The 18,118-nt window shown below is 36.4% G+C and overlaps 1 protein-coding gene across 1 annotated transcript; it reads left to right on the top strand.

The window, feature by feature from the left end:
* The first annotated feature begins 1,896 nt into the window (after window positions 1-1,896).
* Window positions 1,897-17,750, top strand: LOC124162582 (toll-like receptor 2 type-1). Its single transcript, XM_046539160.1, has 7 exons — window positions 1,897-2,617; window positions 4,285-4,364; window positions 10,463-11,004; window positions 13,148-13,455; window positions 13,684-13,944; window positions 14,307-14,496; window positions 17,097-17,750. The coding sequence occupies exons 1-7, from the start codon at window positions 2,055-2,057 to the stop codon at window positions 17,481-17,483; spliced, it is 2,331 nt and encodes a 776-aa protein (XP_046395116.1). The 5' UTR covers window positions 1,897-2,054; the 3' UTR covers window positions 17,484-17,750.
* The last annotated feature ends 368 nt before the right edge of the window (window positions 17,751-18,118 follow it).

Raw genomic sequence — 18,118 nt, 5'->3', positions numbered from 1 at the left:
ATGTTAAAATAATTTTAACACTTTTCATAATCGAAAAAACTTCATTTGTCAAATAAATCTTTTGTAAATTCATGATTTTTCAATATTTTCTTTTCTTTTATGAAGGAAACCAACTGTGTATTTTAATTTCATGGGAGGGTTCGGACCCCCCGGATATCCCTATTTTTTACTTTTTAGTGCATTTTATACTGTTTTTGGTAAAAGCGTGTTTAAAAAAAATCATTTTTAATTTATGTTCAAGGAAGCAGTTGGTAATTATGATCGCACTGTGTCAACCCCGAGGACCTTACCGACTTCGCCGCTATCAACTATAACCACCATTGTTTGTGAGGCTTCCAACGATGAATTTCTGAGGCTCATTTGACTGATCACGTGGACCCATGCATCTGACCCAGGTATCCCGGCCCGGAAGAATCACCCCCGCCAGTACAGCACAAATGGTCATTGGAAAGCCATCTCACAGCAACAATTTGTTGCCCAAGAAAATGTTAAATCTTATATAAATAATTACCTCAGATTGTTAATGCATTTCCTAGACTTTTTTCAATATTTTATAGGTCTCTTCAGAGCATTCAATTGTCTACTTTGGGATTAATATGATCACTGCGGTGGCAAAAATGAAGTTTGGATAATTCACAGGGAGCTACCGTTTAGTTTAAGTTGGTGTAACGGTCAAACTAAGTAGTAAAAATCATCACGAAGGAAATTATCTCCAATAATTACAAGAAAAGATTCACCGTTTTAAGTATGCTTTAGGGATAGCTGAAATTTCCATTAATACTCATTGTCAGCATTACGTTGCCGAAATCTCTGGCTTTTTATAAAAATTAATGCTTCACCACGCTACACGTAATGCTTTTCCCTCATATCCCGTTTTACAAGAATCCGTCTCATTCACAGCATCTGAAATCCCGGTCCCAATGATATTTCGGGAAGTGGACCATTCTAGCAAATCAATTTTTTTATGAATCCTGTTACAAGTCCTCCTCATTGAAATTCAATAGAAATTAAATTTATAATCTAAAAAACAACTTGAAAACAAATGCTATCGTTGCAATCAGCCATTCCAACCCATCAGATATCACGTGACCTAGGACTTTATCGTTTAATTTTTGATCGCATGGGGAGAATCCGAAAATCTCTCCTGCTTATATTCGCGCTGAATTCACTGGGTGAATTTCTCTTGGTTTTTCGCACCGTCTTAAACCCCCTCTACTCAAATGCCCTCAGCTTATCTGTCCTTCGGCCAATTTGATCACGTGTCTGCATCACACAACGCGACGCACATTACCAGTCTTTAACACACTTCTACGGAATAATAAAGTCTTAAATTCCCTTCTCCTTGAAATTAGCCTTTTGAATCTGATTCTCTACCCAGGCTCGCTACCACTTTGATCGCCTTTCTCCAGCTCAATACGATTTTAAGTAAAATGCTGTGAATGATGAAAAAACATGATAATACTGATTTTAAAAATTTCATCCGCATTGGAATACGAAAAATTTAATATTTCATTGTGATATAATTGAAATCAATAGTTTTTTTGAATTTCAGTGGAAATGGTTAAGATATTTCTATTAGTATTTTTACATGAATGGACTTCTAATCGAAATTAAAGGTTCAATTTAGAAAAAGAAGATGGACAACCCTTCCCTTTGAAACTCAGAAGAAAGGATGATTGAATGTTGATGGATGTAAGAAGAAATATATTGCCATATAGCAAAAGAAAATAAATCGAAGATTAGATGTAATGTAAAGTTAAACAGGAAGAAAATAAACTCATCCGGCCTCTCATTCCTAAAAATGAGCTGATATCGCAGGCGTGATAAGGTTGCGGTCACGTTCCTTAAAGACAGGAAGTTAACCGCTTCAGTTAGGGAAGAAAAGAAGAGAGATAACGCAGAGTTGTTTAAATTCCGGAAGGACAAAAATGTCATGGATAATTTCCGAGACAAGATTATTCACATACTCAGTAACTCATTTATCCCAAGTTAGGCAAAAGAATCGGAGGTAGGTAGGTTCAATTTCGTGGCACGGTACATAAATCGGGAAAAAAATGACATCGCTGTTACTAGCCGTTGTTTTATTGGTTCCTTCAATGTCGACTGGAGAATTTTCGTTCGGAAAGATATACGATCTCGCGGGATGCTCGCCAGCGGCATCGAGACGTCAACGCGAGAATCTGGAGGCTTCCGTCTGCACGGTAGTCGCTGGCGAGAACGGAGACGATAGGGTCCTGAACTGCGTCCTTCATCCGAAATGCAACGGTCCGGAGTGCGAAAGAGATAGATGGAGTCACAAAAGATTGAACAAGGCCGGTGAAATCTACCCGAGGAAGAAGAAAATTACCCTTTACCTCGACATAAAATTCGGACTGGTGTTGGAGAGACCTGAGTCTGTGATTGGAGAGAACAGGGGTAGGAGTAGGTGCACGAGGAAGATAGCACTGTCCTACCGGGACACTCTTCCAGAAATATGTGGGCACAACATCCTACCTCGGAGAAGAGCGTTTCAATGGTATCCCGGAAAAGGAGAGCTACCCACTTCATTTGAAGTGATCGACTCAGTTCCTATTGGAACTGCGTATATTGAAGGAGACTGCATCGAAAGAGATGAAGAGTGAGTATAGTTATCTTATTCATGAAAATAGGAAAAATTCTACATTTACGTCAAAATTGATGTTATTTTATTCATTAATTCGGAATTCAAATTAGTTATTTTTATTTAAGCAATTCATTCTGGTTAATTGGGCATATTGAAACTAGTACAACTTTCCCCAATGAAGTGGCTGATCGATTTTTCCGAAGAATTTCGTAAGCATGTAAATATGACCCTTGGAATTTAACAATAAAGATTGCTAATGGAGAATGAACATGAATTATTTTTATTTTATCAATGAGTTAAACTATAATTATAAAAAATACCAAAATCACTAGCATATTTTCTGATATTATGACAGTAGATAAAAAATATTCATACTTCTGTCAGCCTCCACGTGGGAACATGCTGTCATGATTTAAGTACTATCGGCAAGAGGGTCGATGAAAGAGGAAATGTGCTTAGGAATATTTCAATGGAGAGGGAGTGTGTACAAAATTCATTTATAACGAATAAAACATTTTTTCTAGTAAATATTGGGGAAATACCTCCGAAACATGTCCCGTTTAAACGTCTTCGTAGGCGCATATTTTAAGTCGAACTTATTCAAACTTGCTTGATAACATTTTAATCTAAATCAATGATATTCCAATAATCAATACTTTACTTCACCTATACTCAAGTAGCCGAATAAATTAGGCCAATATAAGGGTTATATAAGTTGGTGTCGGTATTTAGCAGACCGTTGGTCAGTGGCGGATACAGAAAAAAGGGAGGGGGCGTAAAAGATATCTTTAGCCATCCTTAACTTTTATCGTAATAAAAAAATAATGAAGACAAACACGAAGTTTCTGTAAGTAACATTTAAACTCATGATACACATATAGAAGACAATGTCATCTTATGATACAAAAAATTGCAATTGTGGTTCTGCAATGTTTGGCAATACGAGCGGCCTAGAAATGGGGGGTCGCGCGTCCCCCATATGTATTCGACACTGCCGTTGTTGATGGGATGGGAACAAATGAGTAGCAATAGCGAATATCCCAAGAACTACCTAAATGTGTTTAATATGTACTTTCATCAAAACCCGGAAAAATTACGCGTTATCAGAAAAATACAGACTATTCACGGAGTAGTTCATATTGGGGCCATATCAATTCTTATGATATAGCCGATTGATTCATTAATTTTACCGCACTCCTGAGAGAAATGCAATGAATTCCTCCATTTCTCCACTTCCAAAGCTAATAATTTTAGTTCCTTCATTTTCTTCTTCCATATGTAGCAAATACCTTTTTCGTGGACTTTCTAGGGGAAAGTTTTCTTCAATATTTTCATCCGTCATATTTCTCGCGTAGGGATGGCTTATATTTGACATCATACGGTTTCTGATTGAATTGACCTCATAATGCTTTCCATTTAGATTCATTGCCCAAAACAAGTTACTACGAGGTATAATATATACCAATTATTAGCCCAAACGGATGGGCTGATTTAATTCTAAATTTGATTGCGTTTGATTGAGAAAATCAGTTAAAAAAAAAGATTTTGGCCATCTTACCGGAGAGCCGTAAAAAAGGTTACCATAACTCTAGATTTTAATACAAATAAGCCAAGTAGAAGGATAAATTTAATGGATGTAAAATTTATTCATAAACTAAGAACATAATATTATTCGCACGCAGGAAACCTAATGCTTGCAGAATCAGCGCGAAGATTCGATGGAAAGAAAATTGGCATGAGAACGGGCAGTTATCTTACACAGGTAAATAAGTTTTGTCTCAGTTTTTTTATTTAGCTATGATAGTATATATCATCATATATCCTTACTTAAACTAAGCACTTCTATTCGTATTTTTTTCAATGACAAAAATGTATTTGCATATACCCATTGTGATTTTGAAAGTCGAATAATATTCTTGTGTCAAATATTTATTAATGTTGATAGCTAGTAAGTATAGGTAGTATTTAGCAATCTTATTTTCCATCCCTAAAGTTATCATAAAGTTTGATTTCATTTGTGCAAGTAAAAGGTGAGGGGATATTCGGAATTGCGAAAAAAAGTAAATCTGCCAATGATGGGATCGCAGAGATCCTACATTTTACCCGGAAGTTGTTTTAAAACTTAGTCTCTTCAACATTATTCTAACGATGTCCTCATAATTTATAATTTTTGCGTGTTCTTACGCCAAAGTCAACCGAGGAATGTGCACAAGTGAGTAGATGGATGGGCATATTCGGGGTAAAAAATGCAAGACCGAGCGAGTAATCAATGCGTGCCAACTTTCTAAAATTTTTGTAAGATACAGTCTTAAGGCCATTTTACATGGTTCACGGTATAGTGCAGGTTAGAACTGCATTAATTTTTCTTTATGGCGTGGAATTTCGAAAAGGCACGAACGAAATTTGAACGCTATGTTGCCATCTCAAGACCACGAATTCTCTATTGTGCTCTATTTAATTCACCGCTTTACGCGACGCAATTTTGACGCGCCTTTCATGGTACTAATATATTAGTATCATGGCGCCTTTGAGCACACTTCAGATTGTGCAAGTGCGTGCCCCTTGTAAAACCTTGTGAAACCTTCCTAGTGAGTGCATTTCTCTAAACAATCGAAGCTATTCCTAGAAAGACATTCTGGCACCGGCTTTGAACGAATAAGCCAAAGGAACTGTATATAGGAGGCCCAATTCCATCCTATACAATGTTGATTTCTGTTGCCACTTCGGTCACATTTTAATCGTCTTTAAAAAATGTCCGCGGCGCGGTGATGAGCTCAATGCGATCCACTTTTTTTCCAATATTTTGCATCAAAATGTTTGCAATTGCGAAGAATATCATTGAAGGGTTATGAATTCGATAAATCACATCATCATGGTTGTAAATTTAGGGTTGACATCGCTCATGGTAATGTAACGTAAAATTATTTAAAAAAAAGCTGAAAAAAGTGACTTATTTTATTTAGAAACTTTAATTGAATTTTTAAAACTTGTACACTGCCTAGTTTATATGTGACTTCGTAAATATTTTGTGTTTTCTTTTTTGTATGTACATGTTACCACCTGGCCAGTTGCCAAATTGTAACTGATTACGATAATAATAATAATTATACTTTATTTCCCTGTGAAACTCGGATCACTGCGTCCGTCAGCGACGCGAGTGGCGAATTTTGTAAACTCATTTTAAATGCGCGTCGGATGAAAACACACTTACAGGCCGAATAGAGCAGGGGCGCAGCCATGAATTAAGGATGAGGGGGGGGGGGGTTTGCGTGCAACTAATACCGGGGTGTGTGGTGGTATGGAATACCCAACAGGATAAGCGGTAGGTGCGAGATTAATAAATTGCGGAATTTTAAGATAAACGGTAAAAAAAATGATGAGTTTTACGGCTAAGGGGTATTTTATTAAGCCTTACACTATTCTATTAGTAATATCAATCCAATTAAGTAAAATGGATTAAATTTAAATATTTCTCTGAGCTCTGGGGGGGGGGGGGTTTAACCCCCAAAACACCCCCCTCGCTGCGCCACTGGAATAGGGGATCCTCTTTTGTGATATTCGTGAAATTAACTAAAAAATGAAAGCAATGAAATATGCATGCCTCAGTAAAGACTACCGCAACAAAAAAACCTAGACTGGGGATGCATTTAAGTTTTTTATTCATTGAATTACATTAAGAACCCCGATAATTATCTAAAGTTCCATATATTAGAAAACTTATCAAAGTTATTTGAATACCAGTAAAACTTTGGAGGACCTCCACTCGAATTCTTCTTCAACTTTCGCGGGTGTTCGTCATTATGCCTAGAAACTTCTCCGCTTTCCTATTTTGGTGGCCTCAACTTTTCTCGACTGATTGATGCTGGTCGCTTTTTCGAGAGCGGTATAGTATGGCAGAGGTATTTTATTTATTCTTTTAAGTATTCATCAATAAATGAGCTATTTATAAATGTGTATTTTCAGGGGTGTTTTTGATGATAAAACTTTCAAAAATTTCGAAAAATAGAACATAAGTTTAAGAAATGCATAGTATATTAACAAACATATTCTATAGTCATTTACGTAGGGAATGGCAACGAAATGCGGAAAAAAGTTGGTGGATTCATTCACCAACACAGCCAGGGAAGAAACATTCCCCCCAATCGTGGGGAGGGGCAATATATCCCATGCTTTAGGAAGGGGGGAATCTTGTGTGCTCCTGGGTCATATAAATGGGATAATTGAAATTTTTCCTGAACTCTGTTTTATGCAGGGGTAGGGAGGGGAGTTTATTGTCTCCATACAACATTTTGTGAAGCGATAATTATCAGAGCGGAATTGCTAGGGATGAAGGCACAAATAATTTTTCAAATCAAGTGTTTTTTCATGATAAAAGTAAGATACAACTTCTGATATCTGGAAGGAACTGCTCCACAAGATCAATCGTGCCATGGGAAATTCCCCTTCTGGCCCCCGCCCGTTCTTGCGCTTATGAATTTACTCAGTCTACCGATCTGGGCCATTTTGTTCGGATGTTGTCAATACGCGTGATTAGTTCAACTGAGCAATTCAAATGAAAAGAGATCATCAAAGCAAAATAATCCTGATCAAAATGAAGTCTTTGGGAAGTGTTTTGCCATAAAAAAGTTATTCACTCAGTTTTCAAGTAATAAATACCTTCAAGAATGAGCTATAGCCATTTAACAGGACGGTCAAACGCTGACTCTCATTCGGCCATAACCATATTTTCGTGTAAGTCTTGATCCTTTTTTTTAATGCCGAAGATATTAATTACAAAGTCGACTCCACAGCTAGCCATAAGGCGAGTTAGAGAGAGTGCATTTGTTGTAAGCAGGGGCGGATGCAGGATTTCTTTCTGGGAGGCAAGGCCGGATCCAGGATTTTGTTATGCGGGGAGGGGGAGAACAAGGATACCTCGTCATACAAAACGAACGCAGTGACAATGGGACCGTATTAAAAATCTTGCATATTTTTAAGGGTATGGGGAGGGGGGGCACGTGCCCCCCTTAGATCCACCTATGGCTTTAAGGATTGCTTACGGAAGGGGTATTCGACCTTTCTTAATGCATGGGCCAAAAATCGATTTCACCTCGTCCGTAGGACCACAATCACAATTATTAAAAAAAGAGGATCCTCAAATTTACCTCTAAATGTGTTGTCACCCACCGCGCATTTAAATGAGTTTACAGAAATCGCCACTAGCGTCGCTGGCGGACAAATTGATCCGAGTTTCACGGGGAAATAAAGTATAACTAGGGGTATCAACCGAAAATTATACACATGATGATGTGATCAATGAAATTTATTACTTTTCAATGCTATTCCTCGCAATTTAAAACAGTCATGTGTCACAGTAACAAGTTCAATCAGTCAATGCAATACTTGATATTGTTTATTTTTGACGAGTGTGTCGATATTTGGTTTAATTTTTGTAGTTACGATACAGTAATTTCTTTAGCTTCTAGGAGCAGCAAGAAATTAGCCGGCGGGCCGCGGGTTGAATACCGTTGTCTTAAGGCAACTTTTTTGCAATGCAGCTTTTAGAGCGTATTCAAAGCGCCACGAGTGTTTCCACACACGATTTCTGCATATTTTAACGGTGCAATCTTGCACTAAATTCCTAACCAGTTTGAAAGACGTCTCCTTATCGTGATGCTAACCTCATTGAAAGAGCAAATTCTGTGCAATCTACTCTGTCCTCTCAGAAAAATAGGTAATTTGGGAAATAGTTATGCAACCCAGACGACAACTATGTGGTGTGCATTGCTGAACAAAATTTTTTAATAGTGAATTATTCCACACAATCCGTGTGTATTTGAATGATGCACACTTGCACTAAATTTCTGGACTCATAACTTACTAAGGCGTCTCCACAGCCAGCCAGCTCGTCATCGCTATCCTCATTAAAAGAAATATTCAAAGCCCACATAAGCACAGGATATTACGCAGAATTATTTTTTCAATGAAGAAAAAAATTTGCAAAATATGGATCGAACTGTGTCGCTATATTTAGTTGCTTTTTTAATCATTTAATAATCAAAGGCATTTTGTGAAATGAGTTCCTGAGTTATTCATGAGTTGGATTCACATTTAGGCTCCCAAATAAGCACCCACGGCTCTGTTCCTCATGTCCCTTTTGCTGATCGATATTGCTGGATACCCTTACTGCTTCACCAATTTCTTGAATTCTTAAAATTCTCCCCTTCATGGAGTTGATTGGTGATTTGAATGGGTTTGAGGAGATAAGATCCAAAGAAAATTTGAAAGAGTTGTAACTTTTCTTCTTTTCTGTGTATGGTCATAACCAGTGGCATATAACTAGGAATATGCTTTGGGGAGGATAGGGAGAGCCTGCGGGGGTCCCACCCCCCCTCCTCTAGGCAACAGCAGGTAATTTCTGAAAAATGACATGCTTGGAAATGCTTTTTACATCATATTTAATTATAAGCAGATGCAGTTATTATATGTAAAAACTAGACAATAGTTTTAAATATTGGAATAGTATTAAACATGGAGCTGGAAGGTGGTGGAATGCCATTCTGGCACTGGTTAACATAAGACATAATAATCAAATACATAACACTTATATCAATTTTGTTGCCTCCAAATGTCCAATACATGCATTTGTAACTAAAATAAATTTTTTTGCAATAAAATGTAAATTATAATTTATAATAACAAAGACACAAAGTAATATTTCACTTATAAAAAAAGTTAAGGAAAGTGCGTTCCGGCACTGCTGATTTTACCATGACTTCACTGTTTGGGGGTATCTATCTATCCCTCCATAGTTACCCCACTGGCTAAAACCTATCTAGGTGCAAGACCGGTTTAAGCGTTAAGCTATAAGTATGTGACCTTGTAGGGCACCAAAGCACTCAGTCCAATATACAATACTAATCCTACTACCTCTTAGGTTATTTTTGAGGGTGGGGGACAAAATGCTGTTTGCTTACACTAGAAAAATGTCTAGAGTCGGCCCTGTCTGGATGCTATTTTAAATACAGTGGAACCTGGATAATTCAAACTTCTTTATTGAGTATTTCTCTTGGTCCCTAGCATTTTTTATTCAAGCAATGGTAAAAATCGTGGATAATTCAAATTTTATTTTGGGTAATTCAAATTTTTGATGTGTCAAATTGAGGTATAAATTATAATCTGCCACTCATAATAATTGTGAATCCATCGGAAAGTATGCTCTATTGCCAAAAGGTTTGTGTTAGACAAAATGCGTGCCAGCGTAGAGTCTGATGACCCAATCCTCCCCTTCTGCCTGCCGTGCTGACGGTTCCAAACTTTGTAGTTTGTTGAAATAAATATTCCTGTTTTAAGGTTACTTCAGTCTTGTTAATATGCATTAATGAGAGTATTTATATTTCAAGAGTGTCAATGTAATAAAGAGTTTGGATTGGAGATATGAATTTTATTGTTTTGGACTTATTATTATTAAGGACCTCTTTAAATCAAATTTTTGGAGAAATAGAAGTTTTTAACTGGTCCCTTGATGTTCGAACTATCCAAGTTCCACTGAATATCTATTTTTAGCCAATTTGATTTTTATCAAAAGAACTAAATTTTTATCTCGACGACAGAAACATAAGCACCTCACCTAGAAAACCCATCTGAAGAGCTTCTATAAGTAATACCTCACAACTTCATACTTTGTTTCCTCACTGGACCATCTTTAAAGACATCCCCAAACATAAATTTATTACGTTTTAACTTCCAAGATAGATCAAATTCCATATCTAGATACAAAATATGCCCTATTTGAAATTTGGTTTCACAATTTTTGATGTATTTGACCAGCCTGATTTATTTTCAAGCTAATAGACTTTGTGTGTTCATTTCTAAAAACAGGTAAACTTATTGATGCATCAATGGAAAACAGGAAGACTGCTGACTATTCCCATGCTTTGGAGATCAACGCACTTGAATTTGAAACACCGGAACTTTTGAAAATATCAAACATTAAAAGCAATTTCATCGCATATGATGGACAAAGCAAATGGAATGCGATTTATTCAGTGATATCTCAATTTAAAGATATCAATGTTTTGAATATTTCTGGTTCACCAATAAAATTTTTTGCAATGGAAATATTGTCAGACAAACATCAACTACAGGAACTGGTTGCTTCAAGTTGTGCAATGAGAGCAATTGAGGAAGATTCATTTAAACACAATATGTACTTAACACATATTGACTTGTCAAAAAATGAACTGAATTCCCTTCCACAAAATATATTTAAAGATCTAAAATTCCTCACATATCTCAATCTTTCCCACAACAAATTTTCTCAAGGAGAAGGCTTCAACTTCAATGTACCCCTGAAATGGCCTGATTGTGGGCTGCAATTGCTGGATATGTCCTCAAATTCACTTGGGAGAGCAGCTAATTTGGTAAAGTATCTGCTTCCTATTCACTAAGAGTATTTCATAAGCATATAATGAAAATGTTAGTAAAAATGAATTAAAAAAAAGGTTATAGCATATTTTATGGGAGAGCGTGGTAGCCCAGTACTTGGCTCTTCAGGTTTAAATCTTGGATGAAGATGCTAAAAATCAAAATCATTAAGGTGCAAGGTGGCCAGGGAAAGGAACTGCCAACCCCACCCCGAATGTGAGAAATTCACATGTCTGTGGCTTATTGTTAGTCTGTGGTGAGCTCTACCCTCACCTATTCCAACCAACATTCATGTTGTAGAACTGTGTGAGTGAAAGTGAGCATTTATTATAATTTTAAATAGCCAACCAGGTTAGTTAGGTTCATATTTTAGTTGGCGTAGTGGTCAAATCATTGCACGCTATTGAGGAACTCTGCCAAGATACTATATGATACTTGTTTCCACCGCAGTTGGCAATCAAAATTAAGTATTCAGCCCTCATAACTTCATTATCTTATGATGTTTTGTTCTTCAAAAACTCAAATGGCATAGGCGGATCCAAGGGGGGGGCACGGGGGCACGTGCCCCGCCAGACCCTCAAAAATATGCAAGATTTTTAATACGGTCCCATTATCATTGCGTTCGTTTTGTATTGCGGTGTATCCTTGTGCCCCCCCTGAACAAAATCCTGGATACGGCCTTGCTTGTGCCCCTCCCAGAAAAAAATCCTGGATCCGCCCCTGTCAAATGGCCTACCTAAAGAGATTTATTACCAATAATGACATATAAGATAATATCTGTTGGGATATATACAGCTATAAGGGTCCCTCACAGTCTTTTCCTTTCAACTTCCTTGCTAATCCCTCCCTCCCATCCTCACAGTGTTGTTGCTTCACCCTCATGCCCCTACCCAGTGAGAAATGGGTGGTGGAATCCACGTTGAACCCACGTGGAATCCACGTTGAGTGGTGGATATTTGGTGGTGGTGGATATTGAGTGGTTGGACCCATGTGGAATCCACGTTGATTTCAAGTGGATTTGTGGTGATTATCATAAAATGTTAAACAGAATTTCTAATTTGTGGAACTTAATTCTCTGGTGACATTGCGTCATTTATCATCCTGAAACCACGCTAGTTATGTGAAAATGTATCGCACATTCTATTTTTATATAATTCGTGGAAAGGCAGCCATGAGAGCACATGAAAAATCGTAGACACATATATAGAAGGTTTAGATATAGAGTGGTTGAGGTTTTAATGGTTTTAGGACAGCACCTACTGCTGTTTTAATTTTTCCACCAAATTTCCACGTGGGTTCCACGTTGATTCCACGACCAAAAACACGTGGTATCCATGTTAATTCTCCACGTGGGTTCCACGTGGATTCCACCACCCATTTCTCACTGGGTATTCTCATTAATTAATTCCCTTCATCTTATCCATATGCAGAGAATATTTTAAGCAATGTTACTGGGCAGCAATGAAACTGCTAGAACCCCGTTCTAAGCCTCATACATACCAACATATTTTTACCTGTGCAGGATTACCAGTCACCCATTTCCTTAGGGCTTAATGCTTCCTGAACTCAGTTCAACATATGCAGAACTTGAGCTTTTTCCTTTTTCTGCCAGAACTAAGTACATACTGCCACTTGGCCACGAAATCTTGGCACTAAGCAAAATTCATGTTGTATGTTATTTTATGCTTTAACATTGCTGTTTGTTGTCTTCCTCTGACTTCCTTGCTAGCCCAGCATTCTTCTCTGAATCACTGTCTTCAACATCCCATCCAACTTAGCATTTTCCACTCCTTACTACAGGCAAAGCATCATGCTCAACCTTATATAGTCATTGCATATGTAGCAGGTTCCCTGTTTTCAAGTTTCCCTTTTATCATGATATTCAACCTACTTGGATAAAACAACTATTAAAAATCGTGAGGTCAATGCTAAAGGCCCCACACCCAAAAGTCCTGGAAGGCCTCAGGAAGCCAAGGAATTTCCTTTCCAAGGAAATCTTTCAGCATTTCCATTGATGTAAAATATTGAAACACTGTGTTCATTTAGGCTTACATAATACTACATTCATGCATACTAACATAATCTTAAGATCATAACCTCATCTTTGATTTTTCTAAAATATAAATATTTAAATTACAGATTGGCTATGGAAACAAGGTTAGGCATATCAATCTTTCCGACAATTTATTAAAAGACTTGTCAAACATGATGGTTGGAAGATCTATTAAAGAATTGAATCTATCAGGAAACAGGATTGAAACCCTATCTCTATCTTCACTAGAGAGTCTGAATTTGCTTGATTATGTAGATCTGACGAAGAATATGCTTGATTGTGCATCCTGCAGCCTGGTGAATCTACAAAGTTGGTTAAACACTACTGGAAGAAATATTCTCACCTCACCACCAGAAGAACTGAGATGCTGGTCACCCATACAACTTAGATACCAGTAATAATTTTTACAATAACTACTATCATCATAGCTATCTTTCAATGTTTTTAAATCCGTATGAATAGTACAAGATTATTGGATAAAATGATGTCAGTACTTTATGATAGCATCTATGTTACATTTTTGTGGAGATACATAACTATTGCATGAAACTTTGGTGAAATTTGTTCACTACCACAAAATACATTATTTAATTTAATTTTTAATGCTATGCAATAATTTCAGGGAGAAAAATGTGCTAGAAGTTCAATACACTGGGAAGCCTTGCTTGGATAAATTTAAATCAAAGCTGAGTAAAGGAATATTCAGGATAGAAACTTTGAATACATTTATCTTCTTATTACTGACTACCACCATATTAGCTCTAGTTACCTCAACATTTTTTGTGTATCATTATGAAATTCTCCAGTACATAAGGAAGTTTATAAAAAATTTGGTACACCAGCAGAAACAAGAATATATTTATGATGCATCAGTCTCATACAGGTTAGTTGGTTAAAATATTACATCAATTAATACTCTTTACTTCAAGTTTCTACTTATTGTATGACAAAAATAGAATGGCAATAATGATAAAATAAAACTCAACTGATTTAATAATCTCATAATTATAAATAAAAAAACCAACTTCATCATCTCAGCCTGTCATGTAAAACCCTCAATGTACTCCTCATGGTTTCTTCCTTCTCTTAAATCATCCTTATTCTGTTCTTTTAGAAAATTTTGCATCTATCTTCTAGCCACTCTAGGCTTGCCAGAGTATAAAATGTCTACTCTGTCATTAAAAATTTTTACTAGACCACGTGGTCCATGAGGATGACCATGAAATTGGTGATTTTTGATTTCAGTGCAAGTAATGAGTCCTGGGTACGTCATGTGCTGAAACCAAAATTGGAAAATAGCAAAAAAAAGTACAGACTCTTCTGCATAGACAGAGAATTGGAACTGGGAAAAATTATGAAGAAATATATCAAGGAGTGCATGCAAAGATGCCGGAAATCCATCATTATAATATCAAATGAATTTGTGGACTGTGAAGTAAGTATTTTACCTAAAACTGGGGAACCAAATGTATTTTGAGTAATTAAAATTTATAATTACATATGTGCCCTCCTTTGAAGCTGATACAAGTATTTAATGCTTTGCATTGCTCATAGCAATATCTCTGATGATTTAGGCAGTTTCACTTCTGGATGTACTCGGATCAATGAGGCTATGTCACTCTTGAGAATTTGTGGTGCAATATTACATACCTACATAATTACAGTTGAGGACCTCAAATCCGGAATCCAGATACCCGGAAAACCCGAAATCCAGAACATTTGAAAATTCCTCTGCGTAGTGTGTTGACTTGCCACCTCGTGGTACCACTCTCCAAGCCTTGTTCTGGGATGAGTAGGAAGTTAGTACAAGCTATGGACATATGCCAAAAACCTTTGTCAGGGACACATAATGATATCAAATATCAAGTACAAGAGTATGAGCACATGTATAAATTAATTAATTTACTAAATATACTATGAAGACCAGAAATCCTGAAAAACCAGAAATCCAGAAGCCCTTTGGTCCCAAGCTTTCTGGATTTGAGGTCCTCAACTGTACTTTTTAAGGATTACCTGGTTACATTGAAGACTGAAAATCAAGCCATCATCATCATAAGTCAACAGTCTTTAGATTGGTTTGATCTAGCTCTCCATTCCACTCCATTTCTGCAAGACTTTTTATTGTGAGGTATTTTTTCTCTTTTACATCCTCTGCAACCTGGCCTATGTAACTCATTTAAGGCTGTCACATGCCCTTCTTCCAGCCCATCTGCCCTTTGATGGTTGCCTTTATGAGGCCATTTTGTCTAATTATGTGGCCAACTAAGTTGCCCCATCTTCTCTTTGACGAGGTGATTTGTTTCTCCTCAATATTACACCCATTAAGTAATCCAACCAGCAGAAGAAGTTGGGTCAACAAGAATACTTCAACTGCACTCAGAAACAGAAATATTAATTCTTGGTTTCATGAATACCTTCCTTATTCTCTTAAATAAGCTTTCAGAAACTCCAAATTTTGCTTCCTGACTGATAATGGAGATCGAGAGTGGAGTTCGCTGTAAAGGTTCTTTGAAGAAGGAGGAGAACTATGCACTTTCAATGTAGCAGAAGAAGGTTGCCATAAAGAGAACCAATTATGATATCCATTAAGTAAAGACCTAGCCTCTACTTTAGTATCCACCTTTTGCCTCCTAATTTATTTTTGCCCCTACCGAATCAAGCCATGCCATACACAGGGCATTGCCTCCCACTCCGGGAACCTCTGTCGAGCTACGACATAAGAGAGTAAGTCTCTGAAATATCATAATGATTGATTTCTCCATTAGATTTTAATCTTAAAATTTAGGATTGCCTAAGAGGTATCAGTGTAATTTGAGGTGGGAAAAAGAAAGGGGTATTCCCAGTGAGAAATGGGTGGTGGAATCCACGTGGAGAATTAACGTGGATACCACGTGTTTTTGGTCGTGGAATCAACGTGGAACCCACGTGGAAATTTGGTGGAAAAATTAAAACAGCAGTTGGTGCTGTTCTAAAACCATTAAAACCTCAACCACTCTATATCTAAACCTTTTATATATGTGTCTACGATTTTTCATGTGCTCTCATGGCTGCCTTTCCACGAATTATATAAAAATAGAATGTGCGATACATTTTCACATAACTAGCGTGGTTTCAGGATGATAAATGACGCAATGTCACCAGAGAGTTAAGTTCCACAAATTAGAAATTCTGCTTCACATTTTATGATAATCACCACAAATCCACTTGAAATCAACGTGGATTCCACGTGGGTCCAACCACTCAATATCCACCACCACCAAATATCCACCACTCAACGTGGATTCCATGTGGGTTCCACGTGGATTCCACCACCCATTTCTCACTGGGTTGCCACAAGATCTAAAGCCTCCAACTGTCTGAGTGTTTCTGATGTCACATACTAATAATAATAATAATAATTCTTTATTCCGTTCAGGTTATGTAGAGATCGTAATGTGTCAATACAAAAAATACAGATAAAAAAAAATAAAAATCACAAAAACTACATATTAAAAACATAATGCATACATATTGTATTTTATTAATTGAATGGGAAATTATTTCCCACTCTAAAGTATTCTGCAATAATATAGAATGCTGATTCAAGTAGGAAAGCATTAACTAGTTTCTTGAACTTGGGTGAGAATAACCTAATTTAAGAAAATGAGGATTGATTTGACATTTTCATCAGGTCTATTTAGGGCTCCATTGCACAACATGAGAAACCTGTGAGGGAATTATGCCTCCAAAATATCTGATAATTTTCATTCCTTTCACCACTTTTAATATATATATATGTATATATATATAATATAACTACATACTTCTGATTTTAATGCAATTGTATATGACTATGGGTAGGTACAAGGTGCAAAAATCTCTTTCGGTTTTTATCCTTTACATGCATGACTTGAATTATAATATAACTTTTGAATTTTATATATTTTATTTATTTTAAAATTATTGCTATGAAGGAAAGATGTTTTGTGACTGCATGTTTCCCTAATTACGGACTTTGAACGCATGTCAAGTTGATGTGATAATTTTTTATTGCAGGGGAAAAATCAGGCAAGATATCAAAAAATGACTTCAAGCATACCAAAAGAAAAATTAATAATTATATTCAGAAGTGAACAAGAAAAACCTGAGTTTCCAGGAAATTTACAATCCTCGATAAATGAAATTACATATCTAGAATGGCCAAAAAGTTCATCCACTGAAAAAATCAATGCCACGATGGAAAATGAATGGGAAGATTCATTGTCAGAAAAGAAGTTTGGCTCAGAGGATTCGTATGAGATGGATTTATTTTGGAAAAGTCTCTTTGAAGCACTTGGTGACAGTTTATTCAATGAAAGCTCATACTCAAGAGAAAATGATGAATCTAAAGATGATCCACAAGAATCTGACCTATCAATGGAGGAGAAAGATAAGAGTGCTTAAACATGAAAAACTTTCTTTAGGAAGGAATAAAATTTTCCTCGAGTACTATAGTGAGTAAGTGCTATAATGAAATTTCCATAGACATAATATATAGGATACCTACTTACATCATCAATGTCATACACTCAGATAAAGCTGACTTAGCAATGCAAACTTTCAGCAAAATACGTAAGTGTGATAAAAATAAGAAAACTGTAATATCTCTGTGAAATTGGGCAGTAAACTGCTCTTTGTATACTTTATGGATTAGATATATTTTCAATATCATATGAATTTTTATTATACATTGAATAATTTTATCTCAATGTATGAGATGCATTTGGAATGAGGCTACTAAGTATAAAAATAATTTTAACAAGTTCAATGTGGAACAAGCTAAAAATAACATGATTTTGACTGTCCGCAAGTAGCAGAGTGCATTGAGCTGCGCTGTGTGTAAAGTGCTGAGTATTTTTTCTTTGTGAATGGTTAAATGAAACAGCAATTGTAGTAAAATCATTCGCCATCAAAAATACACTATACTTTCAGCACTTCGCATGCAATTTTGAAGTCATTGAAAAGACAAAATGGAATGAACATAATAGCTGTTCCCACAAAGTAATGAATTACAATAACTCAGTGAAGGGGTCAACTGT

Source organism: Ischnura elegans, chromosome 7 (genome assembly GCF_921293095.1).
Source record: "Ischnura elegans chromosome 7, ioIscEleg1.1, whole genome shotgun sequence".
In the NCBI taxonomy this organism is placed as follows: Eukaryota; Metazoa; Arthropoda; class Insecta; order Odonata; family Coenagrionidae; genus Ischnura; species Ischnura elegans.
Note: the sequence above shows the minus strand (reverse complement) of the source record. Positions and strands in the feature narration are given on the sequence as shown.

Coding starts and splice junctions, on each gene's coding strand:
- LOC124162582 (XM_046539160.1), top strand. CDS start 2,055: ATGACATCGCTGTTACTAGCCGTTGTTTTATTGGTTCCTTCAATGTCG. Junction 11,005..13,147: donor TTGGGAGAGCAGCTAATTTG/GTAAAGTATCTG, acceptor TTTAAATTACAG/ATTGGCTATGGAAACAAGGT. Junction 14,497..17,096: donor ATGAATTTGTGGACTGTGAA/GTAAGTATTTTA, acceptor TTTTTATTGCAG/GGGAAAAATCAGGCAAGATA.